This window comes from Notothenia coriiceps, unplaced genomic scaffold (genome assembly GCF_000735185.1).
Source record: "Notothenia coriiceps isolate Sejong01 unplaced genomic scaffold, NC01 NC01_scaffold00024667, whole genome shotgun sequence".
NCBI classification, from domain to species: Eukaryota; Metazoa; Chordata; class Actinopteri; order Perciformes; family Nototheniidae; genus Notothenia; species Notothenia coriiceps.
The window spans coordinates 8,209,387-8,228,696 of record NW_011357368.1 but is presented as its reverse complement, the minus strand read 5'-3'; the positions used below and the strand labels follow the sequence as shown (position 1 = coordinate 8,228,696).

Here is a 19,310-nt window from a genome sequence, read left to right as displayed (position 1 = left end):
TTTTGCAATTAACAGGGGAAGCCAGAGACTCAGGGCCTCTCCAGATGTCTGGGAACTGCAAGGCAGAGGTCACAGTTGTCATATCTGACAATTTTTTGGTTCTCGAAATGAACCGGATTCCGGAGCTAAGAGGCTGCTCCGCTGCGGTGTGAACAGGAAAACCCGGTGCTCTTAAAGCTCCAGCTCCGAACCGGCCCTGAAACACCGTTGGTGTGAATGAGGTATGTGATGTGGTTCTAAATAATGCAACTGCTGTGGATTTGTTTGTCAAACAGGAGAAGAGGAAGAAATGTAGCAATTTACCCAACGGATTAGTAGAGGGCGAAGAGGAAGAGGAGGAAGATGGACACGGGGGTCCAGAGCTGCAGCGTACTGGCAGGTGGGGGATCACAGAACGGGCAGTGCTTTTGTTAAAAGTAAATCCTGGCACCAGTAAAAGAGTGCGAAGTCTTACAGAGGTGTAGAAATATTATTTACATTTACATAAATCAGTGCCTCTCAGTCAGTATACTGCAGTGCTGTGGCAGTACAGGATGCAGCCCACTCACTACGCTCACTACTTGGTTGCACAGAATCTATTTGCATTTGGACAACTCAGCCTACAAAGCCTCACAAATCATAATTTATTATGATTTTTGATGTGTGCAAAGTTAGCTTGAGAGAATTTGCAGTTGAGTACATTATGGGATTTTGTAAGTCTGCTTCTTTAAAAACAGTTATGTTCAGTGCTCTGAGTTAAAAATATGTGTTTCATATATCCATTACAACATATGGCACTAAATAATGCCTGCATTTGGAAGATTTAATGCATTTCTTTTTTAAAAAGATAATTTTTTTTAGAGTTTTTCCTCTGTAGACACATAATATGTACACAGACTGTTCTAAAATGAATCCAGTAAAGCCAGCACTTTGCTACACTCAACTCTATGTTACTTCTGTGTAAACTTGGTTTTGGTCTCATAATGTGGTCTCCATAGAAACATCCTGCCAGGATATGTCTTTTTGTTGCTCGATTTTTCCATCATAGAGGCCCATCACACTGAGCCAGACTTAAAAGTTGAAAACGGCATCATGAAAACGGCATTGGAGGGCTACTGCTCTTTAAAGAAATAGAGTATCTATGGCAATTACATTTTAACGTGTGAATAAATCACACAGTAACACATTTATTTTTGTATTTTCCAGGTGGTTTGGTGGTCTACTTTTAGACATCAAGCGCAAGGCCCCCTGCTACCTGTCCGACTACACTGATGCTTTTAGTTTACAGTGTGTGGCCTCTTTCCTGTTCCTCTACTGTGCCTGCATGTCACCTGTCATCACCTTCGGGGGACTGCTGGGCGAGGCAACAGAAGGACGCATAGTAAATGATTAGCTCTTCCTTTAAATGTTTACAGTGTTTGCCAAGACTAGCGGAACACTGTTGTTGTCCAATATATCAGATATGTAAGGTACTCTATTTATCTCTTTATCGTCTCCCATCCCCCAGAGTGCGATTGAGTCGCTGTTCGGAGCCTCGCTGACTGGGATCGCCTATTCGCTGTTTGCAGGACAGCCCCTCACCATTCTGGGCAGCACAGGGCCAGTGCTGGTTTTTGAAAAGATATTGTTCAAATTCTGCAAGTATGATTACTTTTCATATGACTGTATATGGAAATAATTTCATTAAATTAATTCTATCTATTTTACACTTTGGTGATTACATTGTCTGATGTTTCCCGGCTCTCTGTGAGATCATTTCAGGATAAATCATCTCACAAACATCTGGTCTCCCATTTGATGTTCTGACTACATGGACAATGTGATCTCCAATCTGCCCCACATTGATTTCCCCTCTTTAATCTGCACATAGGGAGTATGGCTTGTCCTATCTGTCTCTGAGAACCTGCATTGGTCTGTGGACAGCTTTCCTCTGTATGGTGCTGGTGGCTACAGATGCCAGCACTCTGGTTTGTTACATCACACGTTTCACAGAGGAAGCTTTCGCCTCACTCATCTGCATCATCTTCATCTACGAGGCCTTGGAGAAACTCATCCACCTGGGGGATCACTATCCCTTTAACAAGAACAACAACCTGGACAAACTCACCATGTACTCGTATGTGGACAATTATTCTCACATGATACCTTGTTCAAAAAAAGTGTAATTACTAAAAACATTCCTTAGAGGTACTGTAAATCCCAGGGGGATTATTTATTCACCCAGATGTTCATGTGCCTCCGCAGATGTTCATGTGTGGAACCTTCTGACCCCACCAATGCTACCCTGAAGTATTGGGAGAACACTAATGTCACTGCCTCAGAAATCTACTGGGAAGCACTGGAGACCAAGGTACTACCAACAGGAGCTGGTTCGAAAAAGTCAGACAAAAAACAAATCTGTCAATCATGGAGGTTTTACACACACACACACACACACACACACACACACACACACACACACACACACACACACACACACACACACACACACACACACTTTAAGACATGCAGGCTAAACACCACACGTCTATTGGCAGCTGTGAGGAGTTATTGAGCTGCAATAGGAAAAACTGAAAAGAATACTTTGCATTTAGATCTTCCCCCTTGAAGTGGCATGCCCTCCCAGATGTAGAAATCTGAACAGGGGGGATTAAGCGCATTTGGTCTGGGTTATATTGGATTACTCGTCATTGCCAATCACTATAAAAGCACATTTTTGTACCCTGTATAGTTTGTGTAAATTGGTTTTCATGTACTGAATAATTCTGGCCCTCTATTTGCAGGACTGTATTGAGAAGCGGGGAGAGTTTGTGGGCAGTGCCTGCGGCCCTAAAGGCCCCTACATACCCGATGTCCTCTTCTGGTGCGTCATTCTCTTCTTTTCAACCATCTTTTTGTCCGCCTTCCTCAAGGAGTTCAAGTTCAGCAATTACTTTCCCACAAAGGTAATATTTCTCACACATTATCACTACATTAGAGGGAATTATGTATCAAGAATGAAGACTAAAGCTTCTACAGCTGCAAAGTGCAGTGGTACACTCTAGTGGTCAAATACAGGTACTGCATAGTAGAAACTAGGACACTTTTGATGAAGTGATGGGTTTTATTCCTGTAAAAAACAAACTGAATGATTGTTGACACATTTTCCTCTTAATCAGGTCAGAGCCATCATCAGCGACTTTGCTGTTTGCTTCGCCATCCTTACCATGGTCTTAATCGACTATGCCTTAGGGATCCCTTCTCCAAAGCTAAAGGTTCCCAGTGTGTTTAAGGTGAGCTAGTCCACAAAAGAAGATTTGATCAACACACTGCTGAATTGTGTTATCTTCTATCAAGCTACTCATGATGTTTAACCAACAACAATCGTTTTTATTTTCTCAGCCAACCAGAGATGATCGAGGTTGGTTCATTAATCCTCTTGGGCCTAACCCCTGGTGGACGGCAATTATTACGGTGTTCCCAGCCGTGCTGTGTACCATCCTCATCTTCATGGACCAACAAATCACAGCCGTCATCATTAACAGGAAGGAACACAAACTCAAGGTACTTTCATTTCTAGGATTCCTTGCATCATACAGACCCCCAGGATGTCTGAATCAAAGATATTTACTGGTGCTTTCCCCCTTCAGAAAGGCTGTGGGTACCACCTGGATCTGTTCATCGTGGGGGTGATGCTTGGTGTGTGCTCTTTAATGGGCCTGCCGTGGTTCGTGGCGGCCACCGTCCTCTCCATCAGCCACGTTAACAGCCTGAAACTGGAGTCGGAGTGCTCGGCTCCCGGGGAGCAGCCCAAGTTCCTCGGCATCAGAGAGCAGCGCTTCACCGGCCTCATGATCTTCACCCTCATGGGCTGCTCTGTCTTCATGACCTCTGTGCTGAAGGTCAGACACCATCTTTTTCATCACGTCAAGTATCTCTCTGCTATTGTTCCATATTCATCACTGAGTGGTCTGCTTAAATAAAGCAGTTACTGAGCAAATCCATGTTTCTGACACAGCATTTGTATCGTTCCTCAGTTCATTCCTATGCCTGTGTTGTACGGAGTATTCCTCTACATGGGAGCCTCTTCTCTCAGAGGCATTCAGGTACAATTATTATAATTTCATTGTTTTTAATGCATCTGTTTTTTGCTCACTTGTTTCGTTACATGAGGAAACACAAGGATACAATATATTTCTCATATGACCTTTGGTATGACAGACTCTGTGATTGAAGTGGAATTAATATATCTGACTTATTTAAAAAATGAATTCCATCACACAGATAAATGCACAGTTCCTCAGTTTTAATGCCCACATTATGCATGGAAACAGACTGAATACCAACACCACCCAATTGTGATACTCTCGGCAGCATTTGGGTTGTAAATAGACTCATTGCACATGCAGATAATCTAGACATGAGATTAAACAGACAGTTGGCCAGTGTGAATAAATTGGCCAGTGTGGTTACATTTTAATTTGTGGATGCTTCAACCTCCAATAATCTGTGTAGACAGTTAATTCTCACCGAGCCATGATAGGGGAGCGCCTCCATATTGTCTGGCTGCCCAGATAAAAAGTGTTAATTGGACTCTAGTGTGTTCCCAGCATTTACAGAACACCTGGCTGGTATTTAATTGCCCCCTTTTAGTTTTGTTTTCTTCACTTTAAAGTACTTTCTATTATTGGGTTTCAAGACAAACACTCAAAGGCATTGATTGCAAAAAGGGTATTTTTTATGCTTTTCAAGGGTTTCCAGCTTGTTGTAGGCACACAGTCAGCAGGCACAAACGTTTAGCTGGATGTTTGCTTATCGATCCCGGAGGCGGTCACTTCATATTGTATAAGCTTTCTGTTGCCAAAAACACTGCGAAAATAATAACCTTAAAGAGGCAAACAATTCCTTTTTCATCACATTCAGGAACACTTTGACATTATGTGTATGTAGGTTGTCAAAACCCTTGTCAAGTTATGCATTATGAAGATAAGAAGACTTAAAGTGTCTCTGATTGATCAGCTTCTTGATAATGTATCTAATGACAGCGTGACAATGTAAAATTGACCTTGATGAACCTTCATATAATTATCACCTACAGTTGAAGTAACTCTTGGTGTTACAGACCATAATAGATGTCAGTTTATTGTTATGCTGTCAGGCCTATGACTTAACTGTTTTGGTTCACTCTCATCATTCACGTTGATGTTTTCATTGGTTGCTACTTTAAAAAAAATCTCTAAAAATCCAATGCACACTACCTATTCAGCACTTACTGACAGACATACACAGTTTGATGCAAGCTGGTGAACATCATAGCCTTAAGCTGATAAGGAACCAGATATTTCCCTAGTTAAACATCTTTTTCTACCATTCCTCTCCAGCTCTTCGACCGTCTGAGACTGTTCGGCATGCCGGCTAAGCACCAGCCAGACTTCATCTATCTGCGCCATGTGCCCCTGAGGAAGGTGCACCTCTTCACCATCATCCAGCTCACCTGTTTGATTTTGCTCTGGGTCATCAAGACGTCCAAAGCTGCCATTGTCTTTCCCATGATGGTGTGTAAACTATTCACTTTTTGACCATCACAAGCACAGCATACCTTTCAACACTGGGGTCCATTAGGCACATGCCATGTACACTGTGGTTAATGCAGGAGTTATTAGAAGTAAAACAAACAATTCACTTTATTCTGAACCCTCTCAAAATAGCAGATTGAACATAATGAAAATCATGCTGTATCATTAATATCTTTTGTCGGAAGAACTGTAGATTTCTGCTGCTGTGCATCCAGAAATTGGTTAATGTACACCTCCTTCGACTACATCCCTGACCTTACTGAAACTCTTTAAACTGATTAGTCCTGTATTTTCTTCTGCTCAGTAAGGCGTGTTTGTGTTATTACCTCTTGTGTTAGCCTCTTATTATTCAAAATCTCCAGAGCATCATACTTCTTTATTAAAAAGTAGGATTTTTCAGAGGTTTCTGGTTGTGAATTCTACAGGTGTTGGCTCTGGTGTTCATCAGGAAGCTCATGGACTGTTTCTTCACCAAGAGAGAGCTAAGCTGGCTGGATGACCTCATGCCAGAGAGCAAGAAGAAGAAGCTCGAGGATGCTGAGGAGGTGCAGTCGCTCGTCACCACAACATGCATTTTAATTTGATTTATATTTACATGTATTTTAACTGTATGTAATTAAACTTTCAGGAGGAGGAGCAGAGTATAATGGCGGAAGACGAGGGAGTAGTGCAAGTGCCATTAGAAGGGTACAAGTAAGTTGTATTATACTTGCAAAGGGACATTATGACAGTTTTCCTCTACATTTTACTCTGTCGCATAAATGTGAGAGATTCAATTGTCACCTCTTTTCACAGAGGAATACCAGTCATCAACATCACAGATGAAATGTCGAAAGGTTCTTTTGGAAATACTTGGAATGCCAACAACAGTAACACCTAAGATCATTATGGTAAGACTTTCTGCATTGTTGAATATACAGAATAATAACTACGACACAAATGAAAATACAATTACATTTCTTATTAAAAAAAACGGAAAAATTTGACCTATAATTCTGACAGCCGGAACAAAAAAGATAAGACAACTGAAATCCTACTTTACCTAAAGTTCAATAATAATTGGTTCTAACTATGTGTGGGCACTAATAAGCTGAGGTAAACATCTCAATAGGGGATGGAGCTACAGAACCATTCATCTGCCAATAGCTCATTAAATCTTTGGCTTCTTGTGATATCGGCTTTACTTTTGTGGCTGTTGTAATTTACAGGAAATCTTTTTTAGGAATCATTATAAGAGTCATTATAAATATCAGGAAAACCGTTTATTTCAGTTTTTAACTCGAATACAAATGTCACTATGTATTAACAAAACAATAACTATTGTTGAGTTTGGTTGTTAAGGTTTGTTCATTTTAGATTTGAGGAACAGTTAGGCACTTTTTGAAATATGCCTATTCACTCCCTTGTCGAGAGTTAGGCAGTTGGTACCTCTCTCATATCCTTACTGTAAATGTTAGTTAGCTTAGCTTAGCACAAAGACTGAGGACAGGGGGTAACAGCTAGCCTGATTCTATTGAAAGCTAACAAAATGTGCTCATTAGCCCCTTTGAATTCTAAGATTAATTTAGTAGAATAGTACACAGCAATATAACCCTACTGTATGTACAGGGCTATTCTGCACAATGAGTACTCCTACATTTGATAATTACATTTTGCTCATAATATTTCTGGATTTGTAACCTTTGTATACTTTTAATTACAGTAACTTTACTTGCAACTGAGTATTTTGACACTGATGTCACTACATACTGTAACAGTGACTGAAACAAGTCCTCTTTAGTTGCAGCAGCCTACTTGACTAGTATATTTATTCTAATTTAACATCTATACTTTCTTTCTTTGAATCTCAGAGTTCACTGAACAGTCACAGTATTCACAACACTGGTTTCCATGAAGGATCATTTTAAGATGAAGAAGATGGATCTTTGTCACTGGGTGATCTTGTAAACAACTATTTGTATGCCGTTAATCAATCCTTTATGTTTATTCTTGAAAATTGTATGTGTACTGTAAGTAGGGCTGCTCGATTATGGCAAAAATCATAATCTCGATTATTTGGGTCAACAATTGACATCACGATTATTATAAACGATTATCCATTTACTTTGAAAACATCCATTTATTGAAAAATGTGAACAGTATGTTTTTATAAGTTGATTACCCTGAACTTTAAGTATATTCAACTGAAAAACCAAAAGAAAATCGTTTTATTTCGATTATGTTGTTTTCATAATCGTTGCAAGCCAAAATCGTAATTGCGATTAAAATACGATTAATTGAGCAGCCCTAAATAAGTGAATAACTGTATAATCTAATGTGTCACAAATAATCTGCCTCTTCAAGAGCCAGTGAAATTTCATATTTTATTGTGTTGTCAAATTGTAGTTTATTAATCTACATTTGAAAAGATTTTTTTGCTCACATACTGTAGCTGTTTTCAAGTTTTTCTTATTGGATCAATTTGCATTTTTTTATCCTTGTTTTCTTTATGTATTTATTCACCAATTCCCTATTTTCCTTTATCTCCATAGACGTTATGATGTAAAATATGTCTAAAAGTTTAGTGAATATTTTAAAAGCATATGGTCATGCTTGACCTTAAAGATATAAAGTAATAACTTTGTGAAAAGCCATACTAGACGCGTACAATCATATAAAGCTTTTTGTGACTGACGGAGTGCTGTTATGGGATTAATGGGCAATAGACCCTGATAGACCAAATGCAATAGCACTTTTTGCCAAAATGTCAATACTCAATGTCAATATCTATACGAGAAATATTTATATATCTTTATGTTGTGGAAGAAAATGACTGTTTACTACAGATTACCTTGTATTCTAACAGATTTACAGTATTCTGCCTCCTAGTGTCATCGTCAGTGTATTGCGCATATTGTAATTGTACATTTTAGTTTTCATAAATTGTTTACATTTAGTAAAAAGTTTATTGAAACATGAATTTAAAAGATTCATAATAAATATACTTAAACATCTGATGATCATACTGTAATAGAGATGTGTTTGTGAAGGACGAGGGATGGGCTTATTATGCATATCCTGTCAATGTCATTTTAAATGAATAAAGAAATACAAATAGACTCAAAACTAATAGTGTGTGCACTGCAATAATGGAAAGCTGGGTGCAAACTATACTAGCAGATACAGTATGACTCATGCATCGCTAATAATAAGGCTACATTGCATGAGTCATGGTTTAATGCATTAATGATAAAGTTAGTATGATCGCTACTATCACTAAGAATACCTCTAGTTTGTAAATGTGACAGAGCGGGGTCATGTATATAAATGTTTTTACATACAGCTTCGTTTTACAGAAAGGATGATCAAACGCAATGGCCTCAAATGTTCACAGTTAAATTGATATCATTATAGAAAAATCTCAATTCTGAAAACGATACTCCATTAAGCATGAACCTATCACATCCACTCACATACCATTAAGGTGAGCAACAGGAACTCCTTATGCATTCATTCATGCAACTAATTCTAGGCATTAAACATGTTCTCGCACCCTTATAATAAAGTGACATAGAAAGCTGTTTAACATCGCTTGATCAGTCGCTACAAAACCTTTCATTCATTAAATTGGCTCAAATCACATCATAGAAACTGGATTAGGTGAATACACATGCTGCATCACACTCTGCATTGATGTCATACCTGCATAGGGGGATGACATGATAGAAACATCCAGTATCTTTGCTGCTCAGCATAAATGTCGGACCCTCAGAGATTTGGCATACAAATAGACGGAAGTGGGCAGAGGTTCCCACAATCAACAGATGGTTTGATGTGCTAAGGATGACAGCTCAGAGACATCCCAAAGCATGTCAAGCTGCTGGCTCATGTGAATTCCTGTTTTGTCTGAGCGCCAGGAAGAAGTCAAGAGTGTCGACCCATTCATTGTTCAGAACAAGTTTGAGCTGATTGACGTGATTTAATGTTCTTTCATTAAGTATAACCCTCCTAGGTGTGCTGTCAGAGCATCACTGGGAGATCCTTCTCCAGTGACAGCTGACAGGTGACGCACATCATCCTCAAACCAAATCCCACAGCACGTTCCTCCCTGGGGAGTGACGTGTTAAAGGACTTTTGTTCTGCCTCTATAAACAGAAGAATAGCTGATGAAGGCGCTCAACATGTTTTATTATATCTTTCATAATCAATTATGTGGGAGTTAAACTGCTTCTTCAGAACTGTTGAATCAACAAAAAGTTTTAAAAGTCTATTTTTCTGTGACCAATATTCATGTATTCTCTGATATGTGGATTTATAGATGTACATGTACGCACTGAGATGTAGATCCTTGTCAAACCAATATATCAAAATGGATTCATTGTTAAAAGAGGGAAGTCCATTGATTGATTGTACACATTTCTTTATTGAAAACTAAATATGACTTTTATCTGAATCATAAGAAAAGGTATTGAGACTATCTACAGGTGTAATTATGGAAGTAGCAATTCAGAATCGTAATTTGATTGTAACATACACATTTTAAGTGAGAAGGAAGATGAAAATGCCAAAAGGGGAACAAAATGAACGGTGATATGAATGCTTGATATAAAGTCACACAGCATTTATGATTGAGACACATTTCAAACATACTTCTTGCATTTGAACAACATTTCCTCCAACCACTGAAGGCCAACAGAGCTTTGTATGAAGGGAATTTAATAGCAGGACCAAGAAAAAAGGCTAGTACAGATTGTGAAACATATAGTAGCACAGGGTCGGTGTGAGTTGCTGCATTATTTAGGGAGATTTGTTGAGTTTACTCTCTTCTGCCTCGGCCGGTCTTCAGCCAGGACACAAACTCCTTGGCCGCCTGGTCCTGCAGGTAGGAGCTCACGTCACTGGTGTAGGTGCCGTCTGCATGGCGTCTAAATACGCTCCTGTAGATGAAACACAATGACTTTTAATATAATTGTGTTGTCTGATCCAATACCAGATACATACAGTTTTAATATAATTGAAAACAAACTTGTTAGGTATAACTATTTCCACTCAAGTTCCTACTATGACACAAAGTTGTAGCGGTCCGGTAAGACGAGGGCACACTCACCCATTCCTTTTTGAGTTCTTTAGCCACTGGACAAAGTCTTGTGCTCTTCTTGTCTCCAGATATTTACTGTAGTCGTTGGAAAATGTTCCCTCCGAATGCCTCTTGATGTTTGGGAGCTCAATGGGTTCGGCCAGCATGGAGTTTTCAGCCAATAGCCTGGGAATAATGAAGAGTGATAAAGTTGACAAAATATCCTCTCCAACACTCCACGTCCTCTATAGTACACACCACCATTTTTCATGTCCATTGTCTCCCTGCCTTTTTTCTCTCTCTATCTGAAGTATCACCACACCACAACTATCCTGCTGCATCGCCCTGAACCAGCAATGATCTTATATATTTTGGAATAAGCATTATTTCTGTAAATGTGTACCTTCTTAATGCTGGTATCCTTGCTTGTGAAATTGAATGGTTAAAAGATTTAAAAAACACTGCAATAGTTTTGCATGAGAAAGTCATATAGCGTCTATTAAGCAACAGATGACAACATATTTGAATTAAAACCTATGAATATTAAAATCAAATACATGCAAAAACACTTAAAGGAAGGCAATAAGTTAAATCAAACAACAAACTAAATGTAAAGAAAACCCACATAATCTCCTATGGAAACTAAAATAACTGTTCCTACTGGTTTTCTCTTTAAGAATTAACATTTACATAATTTTAATTACATTTGGTCTCTTTGCACTGGAAATCATTTTCCTCTGATGTCAATGGTAGTATTTTAAGGTAGCATATTAAGGCTACCTGAAGCTATCTCAACCAAGAAATAAAGACAAAAAAGAAAGATGAATTAAATAAAAAGTGTCAGGAGGCATTACATTCTGTTTAAATCTGGTTGATAGCTATGACATTTGCTTCAGTTTCGTTTCACCAAATACACTTAAAGACGTTATTGTTCTTCTCATAAAGGATACTTGATAGTGGATTTTTTGATGTGAATTTGATGTGAATGAGACAAAGCTGAGAGCTGATCTTACATTTGGTTTCGGTCTGAGTCCTGGTCAGGCACCTGCCAGCTGCTTTGAATCATGATGAGGAGCAGGAATCCAGCCAAAGAGTGAATGCTTTTCATTGTTTGAGCTTCTGAAAAATTAGCAGATAAAGACACTTTGAGAAAGTTCCAATACAGCATAAAATAAATAAAACCTCACAGATTGGATGTCTAAAGATAGGAAGGGTCAAAAATGCTCACCTGTGCTCCTTTCTGTGGAGTGTCAGAGAAGGATTGTAAAATGCGTTGATGGTTGCCCTTCTTCTCTCTGAAGCTATCTAATGGTCCCCTCTTGATCTGCTCAGTCTTATATAGTGGAGCTGAGGAGCGTTCTCCCAGGTGACTCCCCCGTCACTGAGACCTCAGCAGATCCTCTGTTACTCTCAACCCATTAGTCAGCTTCCCTCTCAGTCCACTGAACGTATTTGACTTTGTTGTAAAAGCTGCTACTTCAGGTGTCACAATCAAACATGACCTCTACCCTGACAAATACTGGCATCCAAATGTGTTGAAATGACTTTTTCTCTCTTAGTGTCAGAAAAAAACTATTTTTGTGTTAATCATGTGCAGACAGCAAAGCTTTATTTTTAAGGAAATCCTGGATTCTCTTCACATCTCTTGAATGAGAAATGATCTTTAAAACTTGATTGAAAAATTGACAAGATTAAACTAAAACATGTCTGGCGTTGCAATATATATATATATTGTATGTATGTATGTATGTATGTATGTATGTATGTTTATATATACCGTTAATAACTGTTCAAAATATATCTGGCTGCTAAATCCTCAGAACTGTTACAGGATGTGATTTTTGTAAGTTGTGTAACTTTTTTTTTACTTTAATCTTTTTTAAATCTTTTTTTGTTATGCCTGCTTCTTAGGTAACATTAAGCTGTCTTTTGCTCTTTTCTGCTTTAGCAATGTACATTTTCCCTCTGTGGGACTAATAAAGATATTCTGATTCTGATTTAGAGAGACAATAGAATTATTTTTGAATTGTAGTATATGTGTAAAATAGGAAGATTATGTGACTAAATCATGTGATCGAGAGAAAAATCTAACTAATGAAACTGTTGTATAAAACAATGTTTATTCAACAGGACATGAATGCACATTTAAACAAATATATTGAATGACATCATATTCACATAAAAAAAGCCTAATTTCAACCATGAATGCATGCAAAGGCTTTAACAATGTTTATAATATCAGATATTCAGAAAAATGTTCCCTAAGTCCACATAAAATACGAATGCTCATGTATGAGCAATCAAACATCCATTGCACATACAAAAAACAAATGTACATAGTTTGACCTGACATTTCAGAATATTAATACAATAAAATAAAATAAACATTAGAAATAAGAAAGTCTTGTCACCATAAATGTTGTCACATTTTTCACATTTATTTGGGCTTAACAAGGCATTTCTGCAGGAAGTGGCTCATGAGGTTGTATGTATGATGGTGGGCTGATCCTCTAAGTCCGTGGTCCTTGTTAGTGTACCACTGAAATCAACGGGAGAATCAGATGAGTGCATATACTTTGTAAAATACCACATGGCCGTTATTTCTCATGAAATCAACACCATTAAGTCAATACTTCTCACTTCACTGAGCCAATATTTACCATCGCCTCAAAGTCCACTTCCTCCTCCACCAGAGCTTTGGAGATCTGTGCTGCCTGCTGGAAATGGACATTATCTACAGGAAAGACAGTGCTTTCAATACGTGACTTAACACCAAAGCTCAAGGCTAAAAGGGTCCATTCGTGCAAGGCTTTAGTGTGTACACTGTTGAGAAATAGTGCTATCACATGCTCAGAAGCTGGAGAAAAGAGTATTCGGATGAAACGTACCATCTGCTGTGCCATGAACCAGAAGATAGTCTACAGTTTTGAAGTTCTTTGCTCTAGCTGTCACTGTAGAATTCTGTAGAAATAATGAAAATGTTGCTTTTATAAACACACTCAAGCCAAAAAAAACATAGTGATTATGCTGACTCGTGGGAAATTTACTTCATAGGAGTCTAAATTATCTGCAGGCATCCCCATGTAGCGTTCAGTGTACACTGCATCTGCAAAATAAACAATTCAATAATATGATTCAGAGTTGAAATAGACATTTGAATCTCAAAGGAATCTACACATTGAAGTCTTGTCACTAGTGTGTTTTTTTTGGGGCTAAAAAGGCAAGAGGCTACGGTAGCTAGCACTAGCAAACACATCCCAATCTCTAGTCAAACTGCTGGTGGTGGGGCTGCTTTGTGGATAAAATAATGACCAGGTTTTGCCGAGGGAAAAGGTTTCATGGGACGAAAAGATGATATCTCTGGTGCTGCTCCATGATTTTTACTTTTTGAATGATGTTATAAAAGTGTGATGCTAAATCAGTTAAGTACTCTTTAAATTACGCTGTGGTAATCACGTGACAAGAGGAATATAGTGCTTTGTACACCAACCATAATATTCCCACTTTGCCACGGGGGCAACTGCTATTCCACACTTGAAGAGTCCAGTTCCAGCACCCAAGGCCATTGAGGTGACGTAACCACCATAGGACTGAAGGTAAGAGTTGATGATATTTATTAAATGCAAAAGACATTGGATTACATTTCAGGTCAATGAAAAATAAATATAGCGGCTTACCCAGCCCCACATTGCTATTCTCTGTTTGTCAATAAAACCCATGTCGATGAATTTCCTACAACACACAAATAATTTATTAGGTAACAAAAACAGCAGACTCTGGACATGTATTTGGATATCCATTGAACCAAACCTTTGTTATACATTCTTTATGAACAAATGACATCGCTAATCAGCCACCAAATGATATCACCTTACAGTGTATATGATATGACATGAGGTGATTGAATGTTTGGACACACTTTACCTCACAGCTGATATCTGATCTTCCACTTCGTACGTCCCAAGGCGCTTGTAGATTGAATGCATTATTTCGTCTCCTTGGTAACCGCTTCCCCTTCCATCAAAGCTGGCGACGATGATGCCGTGTGAGCTGGAGAGGTACGTTCCCCAGTTCAGCTTGAAGCGATAGTCCACCCGCTGACTACAGGGCCCCCCATACCTGCACAGGTCAGCATTTTATCATCAATTATTCTGTATTCTAAATTTCCAATGAATTATATTGGTATGGAGCATTGAGTGTTTTAACTTACACATCAATGAGAAGAGGATATTTTTTAGACTTCTTGAAATTTGGTGGTAACATCATTTGATACCAAAGATCTGTCAGGTGAAAAAAAAGATGTGACATTTAAAAAAAGACAAACATATGTTTCAAATATAAAATGTCCTATCCATTAAATGTCATGGTTTTGGTCGAATGTCCAACAGTTACAACTAAATACTTCAATACTTATCACCAGTACAGTCACTCTTTAAAAGTAAAACCTCATATACAGTATACAGTATCCTCCCGTATGATAAATATTTTATTGATTGAATGTCTTCACTTGGTGTTTCACTGTGCATGTTCAGAGAGAGACACTAGAAGACTACCATTTCTCTGTTCTCCCTTTACATTTTTTAAGATGTGTTCGCACAAGCATGATTTTCTTCACTACTTATGTTTTACTTATGGTGTATGGTTTACTTACTCATGGTCCAATATGAAGCTCAAGCAACTTTAACGAGGAATCTTAAAAGCTACACAAAAAAGTATGACTGTATATATATATTTTTTTTTCTATGTGTGGAAAAAACAGACAAATGGAAATGTACAGTATCGTCTCACCATATCCCGCAATCTTCAGCGTGCCATACTTCATTGTTGGCATTTGGAATTCTGACAGAATATTTTCCAGTCCCTTATTCTCCTCAAGAACAGAGAGCTCTGAAAAATATAGTTGAATGGCTAATGTCATACTAAAATTGACTGATGTGCAAAACAACCTTATTCAAAATCGAATATCAAAAATATTTCTCCTTTTACAATGTAGAACTTGTCTAGATTTACGGTCGCAAGATATGAAGAATTGACACTGAGAGTAGCATTAACAATGAAAAACAGATGTGTGTCATTTTGTTGTTACTCTACAAGACCAGAACCTGATCCGGTTTATAATATTAATATATGTAATGAGTACAGTGTTATTTCATGAATAATAAGCATAAAGAAATAATCATGAATCTCCGTGTTTGCAAATGTGTGAGTTACACAAAGTCAGATGACAATATAACTTAACTGTAAAGTGATACAATTGCTTTAAGGAATTCAACAATGGGCAACAATACGTCTACGGACCTGCACCGGAGCCCCTGTTGTCCACCAGCGAGTAGAGGGGCAACCCAGGTCCTGGTGAAGACAAGAATAGAAAATACAAAAACAGATGATTATACATCAAGTCATCTGTATGACTTTAGCAGTCTCAGATCACAGCTGCTGCCCACCACAACACATTGAGTGTGAATGAGTTATTGCTTAAGAGGAAATGTTGTTGGGTAACTGACCGTAGCAGTCCAGTCGGTAGAAAGAGGCGTCAAAGCTGAAGTAAGCAGAGTTGTACTGACACCTGTCCTTATGCAGGCCGCATGAGAGACACTGAGGAGTGGAGGGGCTGCCTCCAATCAAAACCCTGATAAACAAACAGTTCATGTCGGTCAAATGTGTCTGCTAGTATTCCTTGAATTCAAGATTAAATCACACATATAACACTAATTTCTTACTTGTACACGTCTCTCTTCACGGGTATTCCCTGGTTCTGATTACTAATAAAATATCTGTTGAAAAGAGTTGAAGTTAAAGTCAGATTTAGGTATATTGAATTAATATCATGCTATGCAGTTTTGCCAGAAATGTATGACATCATCACTTACATGGCATCTTTCGTTAATTTGGATATGTAGATGACTTCCCACTTCCCAGAGGTAATAGGTGCCGCTTTGCCCTTCACACAATGAGGGAATATGACACTCAACTCAGAAGACATGATGACTTATAGTGCAGTATATTTTGAATGTGTATGTAATTCAAATATACTTACATCTTTCACAAAATGAATATGTTTGTAGCCCTGAGCGTCACTCATCACTTTGTAGAAACTGATTTTATCATCAGCAAAGAAAAGTGGTAAGGGCACGTACTAAAAAAAAGGTAAGATTTAGTAAACATAAACAGCAAATCCAATTCATTTTGGTGGATACTTTCTGGAAACTTACATGGCCGACCCATCCTGTCTTGCTTGTTTGCTCAAATTTCTATAGAGAGCAGAGACATTTATTGCAGTTAATTATAATTTCCTCACATGACCCTGAAGTCAACACGTTGGTTGTGATTCAGAGAAGCAGAGTGACAGCTACCTGTTTTTCTTGCCAGCTGCTTCCGTCAAAGTCATAGATCTGTACAACCACGTAATTCTGTTTCCTTGTGACCCACTGCACAGCCACGCGCTCGTCTGTAACCCATGTCACTGAGCACAACATGTGATCACTGAGCAAAGGAAACAGAAAGTGACAAGGTAAGGAAGGCAATGAGGATATTGTACTTGCTTCTATTTTCAGTGCTGTTTAAGTGATGCTATGAACTGAAGAATATACAGACCCAGAAGATACAGAAGCCGGGGCAACCACCTGCGTGCGGATGGATGGATTTGTGGCATCAACCACAAACAATTTCACCTTGGTAAGGGGAGAGCCAGCCTGCAACAAAAACATCAAATGTTAAACTCTTGATAAACAAAATATAACATGAGAGTGTCAGGAAGATAAGTTATGGACCATTTAAACAGAGAACTGCCTTTAAAGGTCCCCTATTATACTGTTTTTCATCAATATATTATAGGTCTCAGATATATACAAAAGAAGTCTCTGAAGTGTTTGAATTGAAATACCAAACAGATCATGCATTGTAGCATCCCATAAACCCCTCTGTTTCAGCCCTGTTTCAAAAGTGTTGATTCTCTGTCTGTTACTTTAGAATGAAAATAAGGAGCCTCTTACCACGCCCCTCTGAGAGATATTTGGTTAAAAAGAACACAATAGCCGCGTTCACACCAAGTACTTTGCCGTACTTAGTTCCCAGCACTTATTTCCCAGCACTTGGTTCCCCTATGGAACTAAGAGCCGATCGCGTTCACACCGGAATAAGTTCCCTGAGGGAAGATTACGCAAATGAGCCGCTGACGTCACTTCGTCTTCTTCTGCTTTGGGTTTACTGGCAGGCCGCAAACAACTTCACGGCGTATACTGCCACCCGAAGTCCCCGGCCGGAAGTCCCCGGAGTTGGGGACTGGCTTCAGTAGAAGCTGTTGGGACTCCCGGCAGCTTCTACAGAAGCCTTCCGAGTAAATCGCCAGAACGCCGACACCTCCTCATCACTCCACCGCTCCAATGTTTTCTTTTGTGTTGCCATAAGTTAGTCTCTCTGCGTTTGTGCTCTGGGCGAATGCTAATGCTAATAATGCTAATGCGAGGATAATAAAATAGCGGCTCTACAAAACATTTCCGAGTTTTACGGGGCGTGGTTTGCAATTCGCCCAGCCAATCAGAACTGGGGCACTTTTTTCTCCCAGGAGAGTACCACCTCTCAGCAGGCACTAAAAATGGGGGTAAAAGTTCCCGGCACTAAGTACTATTTTTGGTGTGAACATAAGGGGTACTAACGTAATTAAATGGGAAAAGTATGGGGAAAAGTATGGGGAAAAGTACTCCGGTGTGAACGCGCCTAATGGTGCTCTAGGTGGAGATTCAGGTGATAAGGTGGGCGGGGGTTACATTGGTTGGTGATTGGCTAATGGTTACACAAGCCAAAAAATCGTTATGACATCATAAAGTGGCCAAAATCTGATCAGCTCATTTTCGGACAGGTTCTTATATAAATGGATCAGGACAAAAAGCGAGCAAATCTTTTTTCCTGAAACTTNAGAGACATTTGAACATTAAAGCATGGAGACATGTCCCAGTAGAGACATTTGAACAATAAAGCATGGAGACATGTCCTAGTAGAGACATTTGAACATTAAAGCATGGAGACATGTCCCAGTAGAGACATTTGAACATTAAAGCATGGAGACATGTCCCAGCAGAGACATTTGAACATTAAAGCATGGAGACATGTCCCAGCAGAGACATTTGAACATTAAAGCATGGAGACATGTCCCAGTAGAGACATTTGAACATTAAAGCATGGAGACATGTCCCAGCAGAGACATTTGAACATTAAAGCATGGAGACATGTCCCAGTAGAGACATTTGAATATTAAAGCATGGAGACATGTCCCAGTAGAGACATGAGACAGTAGAGACACTAAATACAAATATGAACGTGGAATTGATCAGAATCCTATTTAACTTAAAGATCTGAGTACTCTGCCTTCAGGACATCTCTCACTTGTTGTTCTACTTCGCGTCGTCTATAAATTAGCATGACGTGCTTTGTCTGGCCCGCGACTGTGAGAACCATGGCTGTTATTTTTTGTTTNAGAGACATTTGAACATTAAAGCATGGAGACATGTCCCAGTAGAGACATTTGAACATTAAAGCATGAAGACATGTCCCAGCAGAGACATGAGACAGTAGAGACACTAAATACAAATATGAACGTGGAATTGAGCAGAATCCTATTTAACTCAAAGATCTGAGTACTCTGCCTTCGGGACATCTCGGACTTGTTGTTCTACTTCACGTCGTCTATAAATTAGCATGACGTGCTTTGTCTGGCCCGCGAC

At 38.9% G+C, this 19,310-nt stretch overlaps 3 protein-coding genes across 5 annotated transcripts in view; 1 reads left to right on the top strand and 2 right to left on the bottom strand.

Annotated features, from left to right (window-relative positions):
• The window catches only part of LOC104955371 (sodium-driven chloride bicarbonate exchanger-like), an 11,886-nt gene extending 4,267 nt beyond the window's left edge, over positions 1-7,619 (top strand). The window contains exons 2-16 of the mRNA XM_010782698.1: positions 276-379; positions 1,186-1,360; positions 1,487-1,620; positions 1,850-2,095; positions 2,224-2,329; positions 2,763-2,924; positions 3,138-3,251; positions 3,361-3,522; positions 3,609-3,860; positions 3,996-4,064; positions 5,340-5,513; positions 5,960-6,079; positions 6,163-6,227; positions 6,330-6,424; positions 7,385-7,619. Of these exons, the coding sequence (XP_010781000.1) occupies positions 276-379; positions 1,186-1,360; positions 1,487-1,620; positions 1,850-2,095; positions 2,224-2,329; positions 2,763-2,924; positions 3,138-3,251; positions 3,361-3,522; positions 3,609-3,860; positions 3,996-4,064; positions 5,340-5,513; positions 5,960-6,079; positions 6,163-6,227; positions 6,330-6,414 (1,968 nt within the window). The 3' untranslated portion in view covers positions 6,415-6,424; positions 7,385-7,619. The remainder of the gene's footprint in view (positions 1-275; positions 380-1,185; positions 1,361-1,486; positions 1,621-1,849; positions 2,096-2,223; positions 2,330-2,762; positions 2,925-3,137; positions 3,252-3,360; positions 3,523-3,608; positions 3,861-3,995; positions 4,065-5,339; positions 5,514-5,959; positions 6,080-6,162; positions 6,228-6,329; positions 6,425-7,384) is intronic.
• The window catches only part of topbp1 (DNA topoisomerase II binding protein 1), a 976,277-nt gene that overhangs the window by 64,822 nt on the left and 892,145 nt on the right, over positions 1-19,310 (bottom strand). The window lies entirely within an intron of this gene.
• LOC104955307 (glucagon-2) lies at positions 10,330-11,698 on the bottom strand. The gene is made up of 3 exons (XM_010782597.1): positions 11,604-11,698; positions 10,621-10,776; positions 10,330-10,447 (listed from the first exon to the last, which is right to left on the bottom strand). Exons 1-3 carry the CDS (start codon positions 11,696-11,698, stop codon positions 10,330-10,332), a joined length of 369 nt encoding a protein of 122 aa, XP_010780899.1.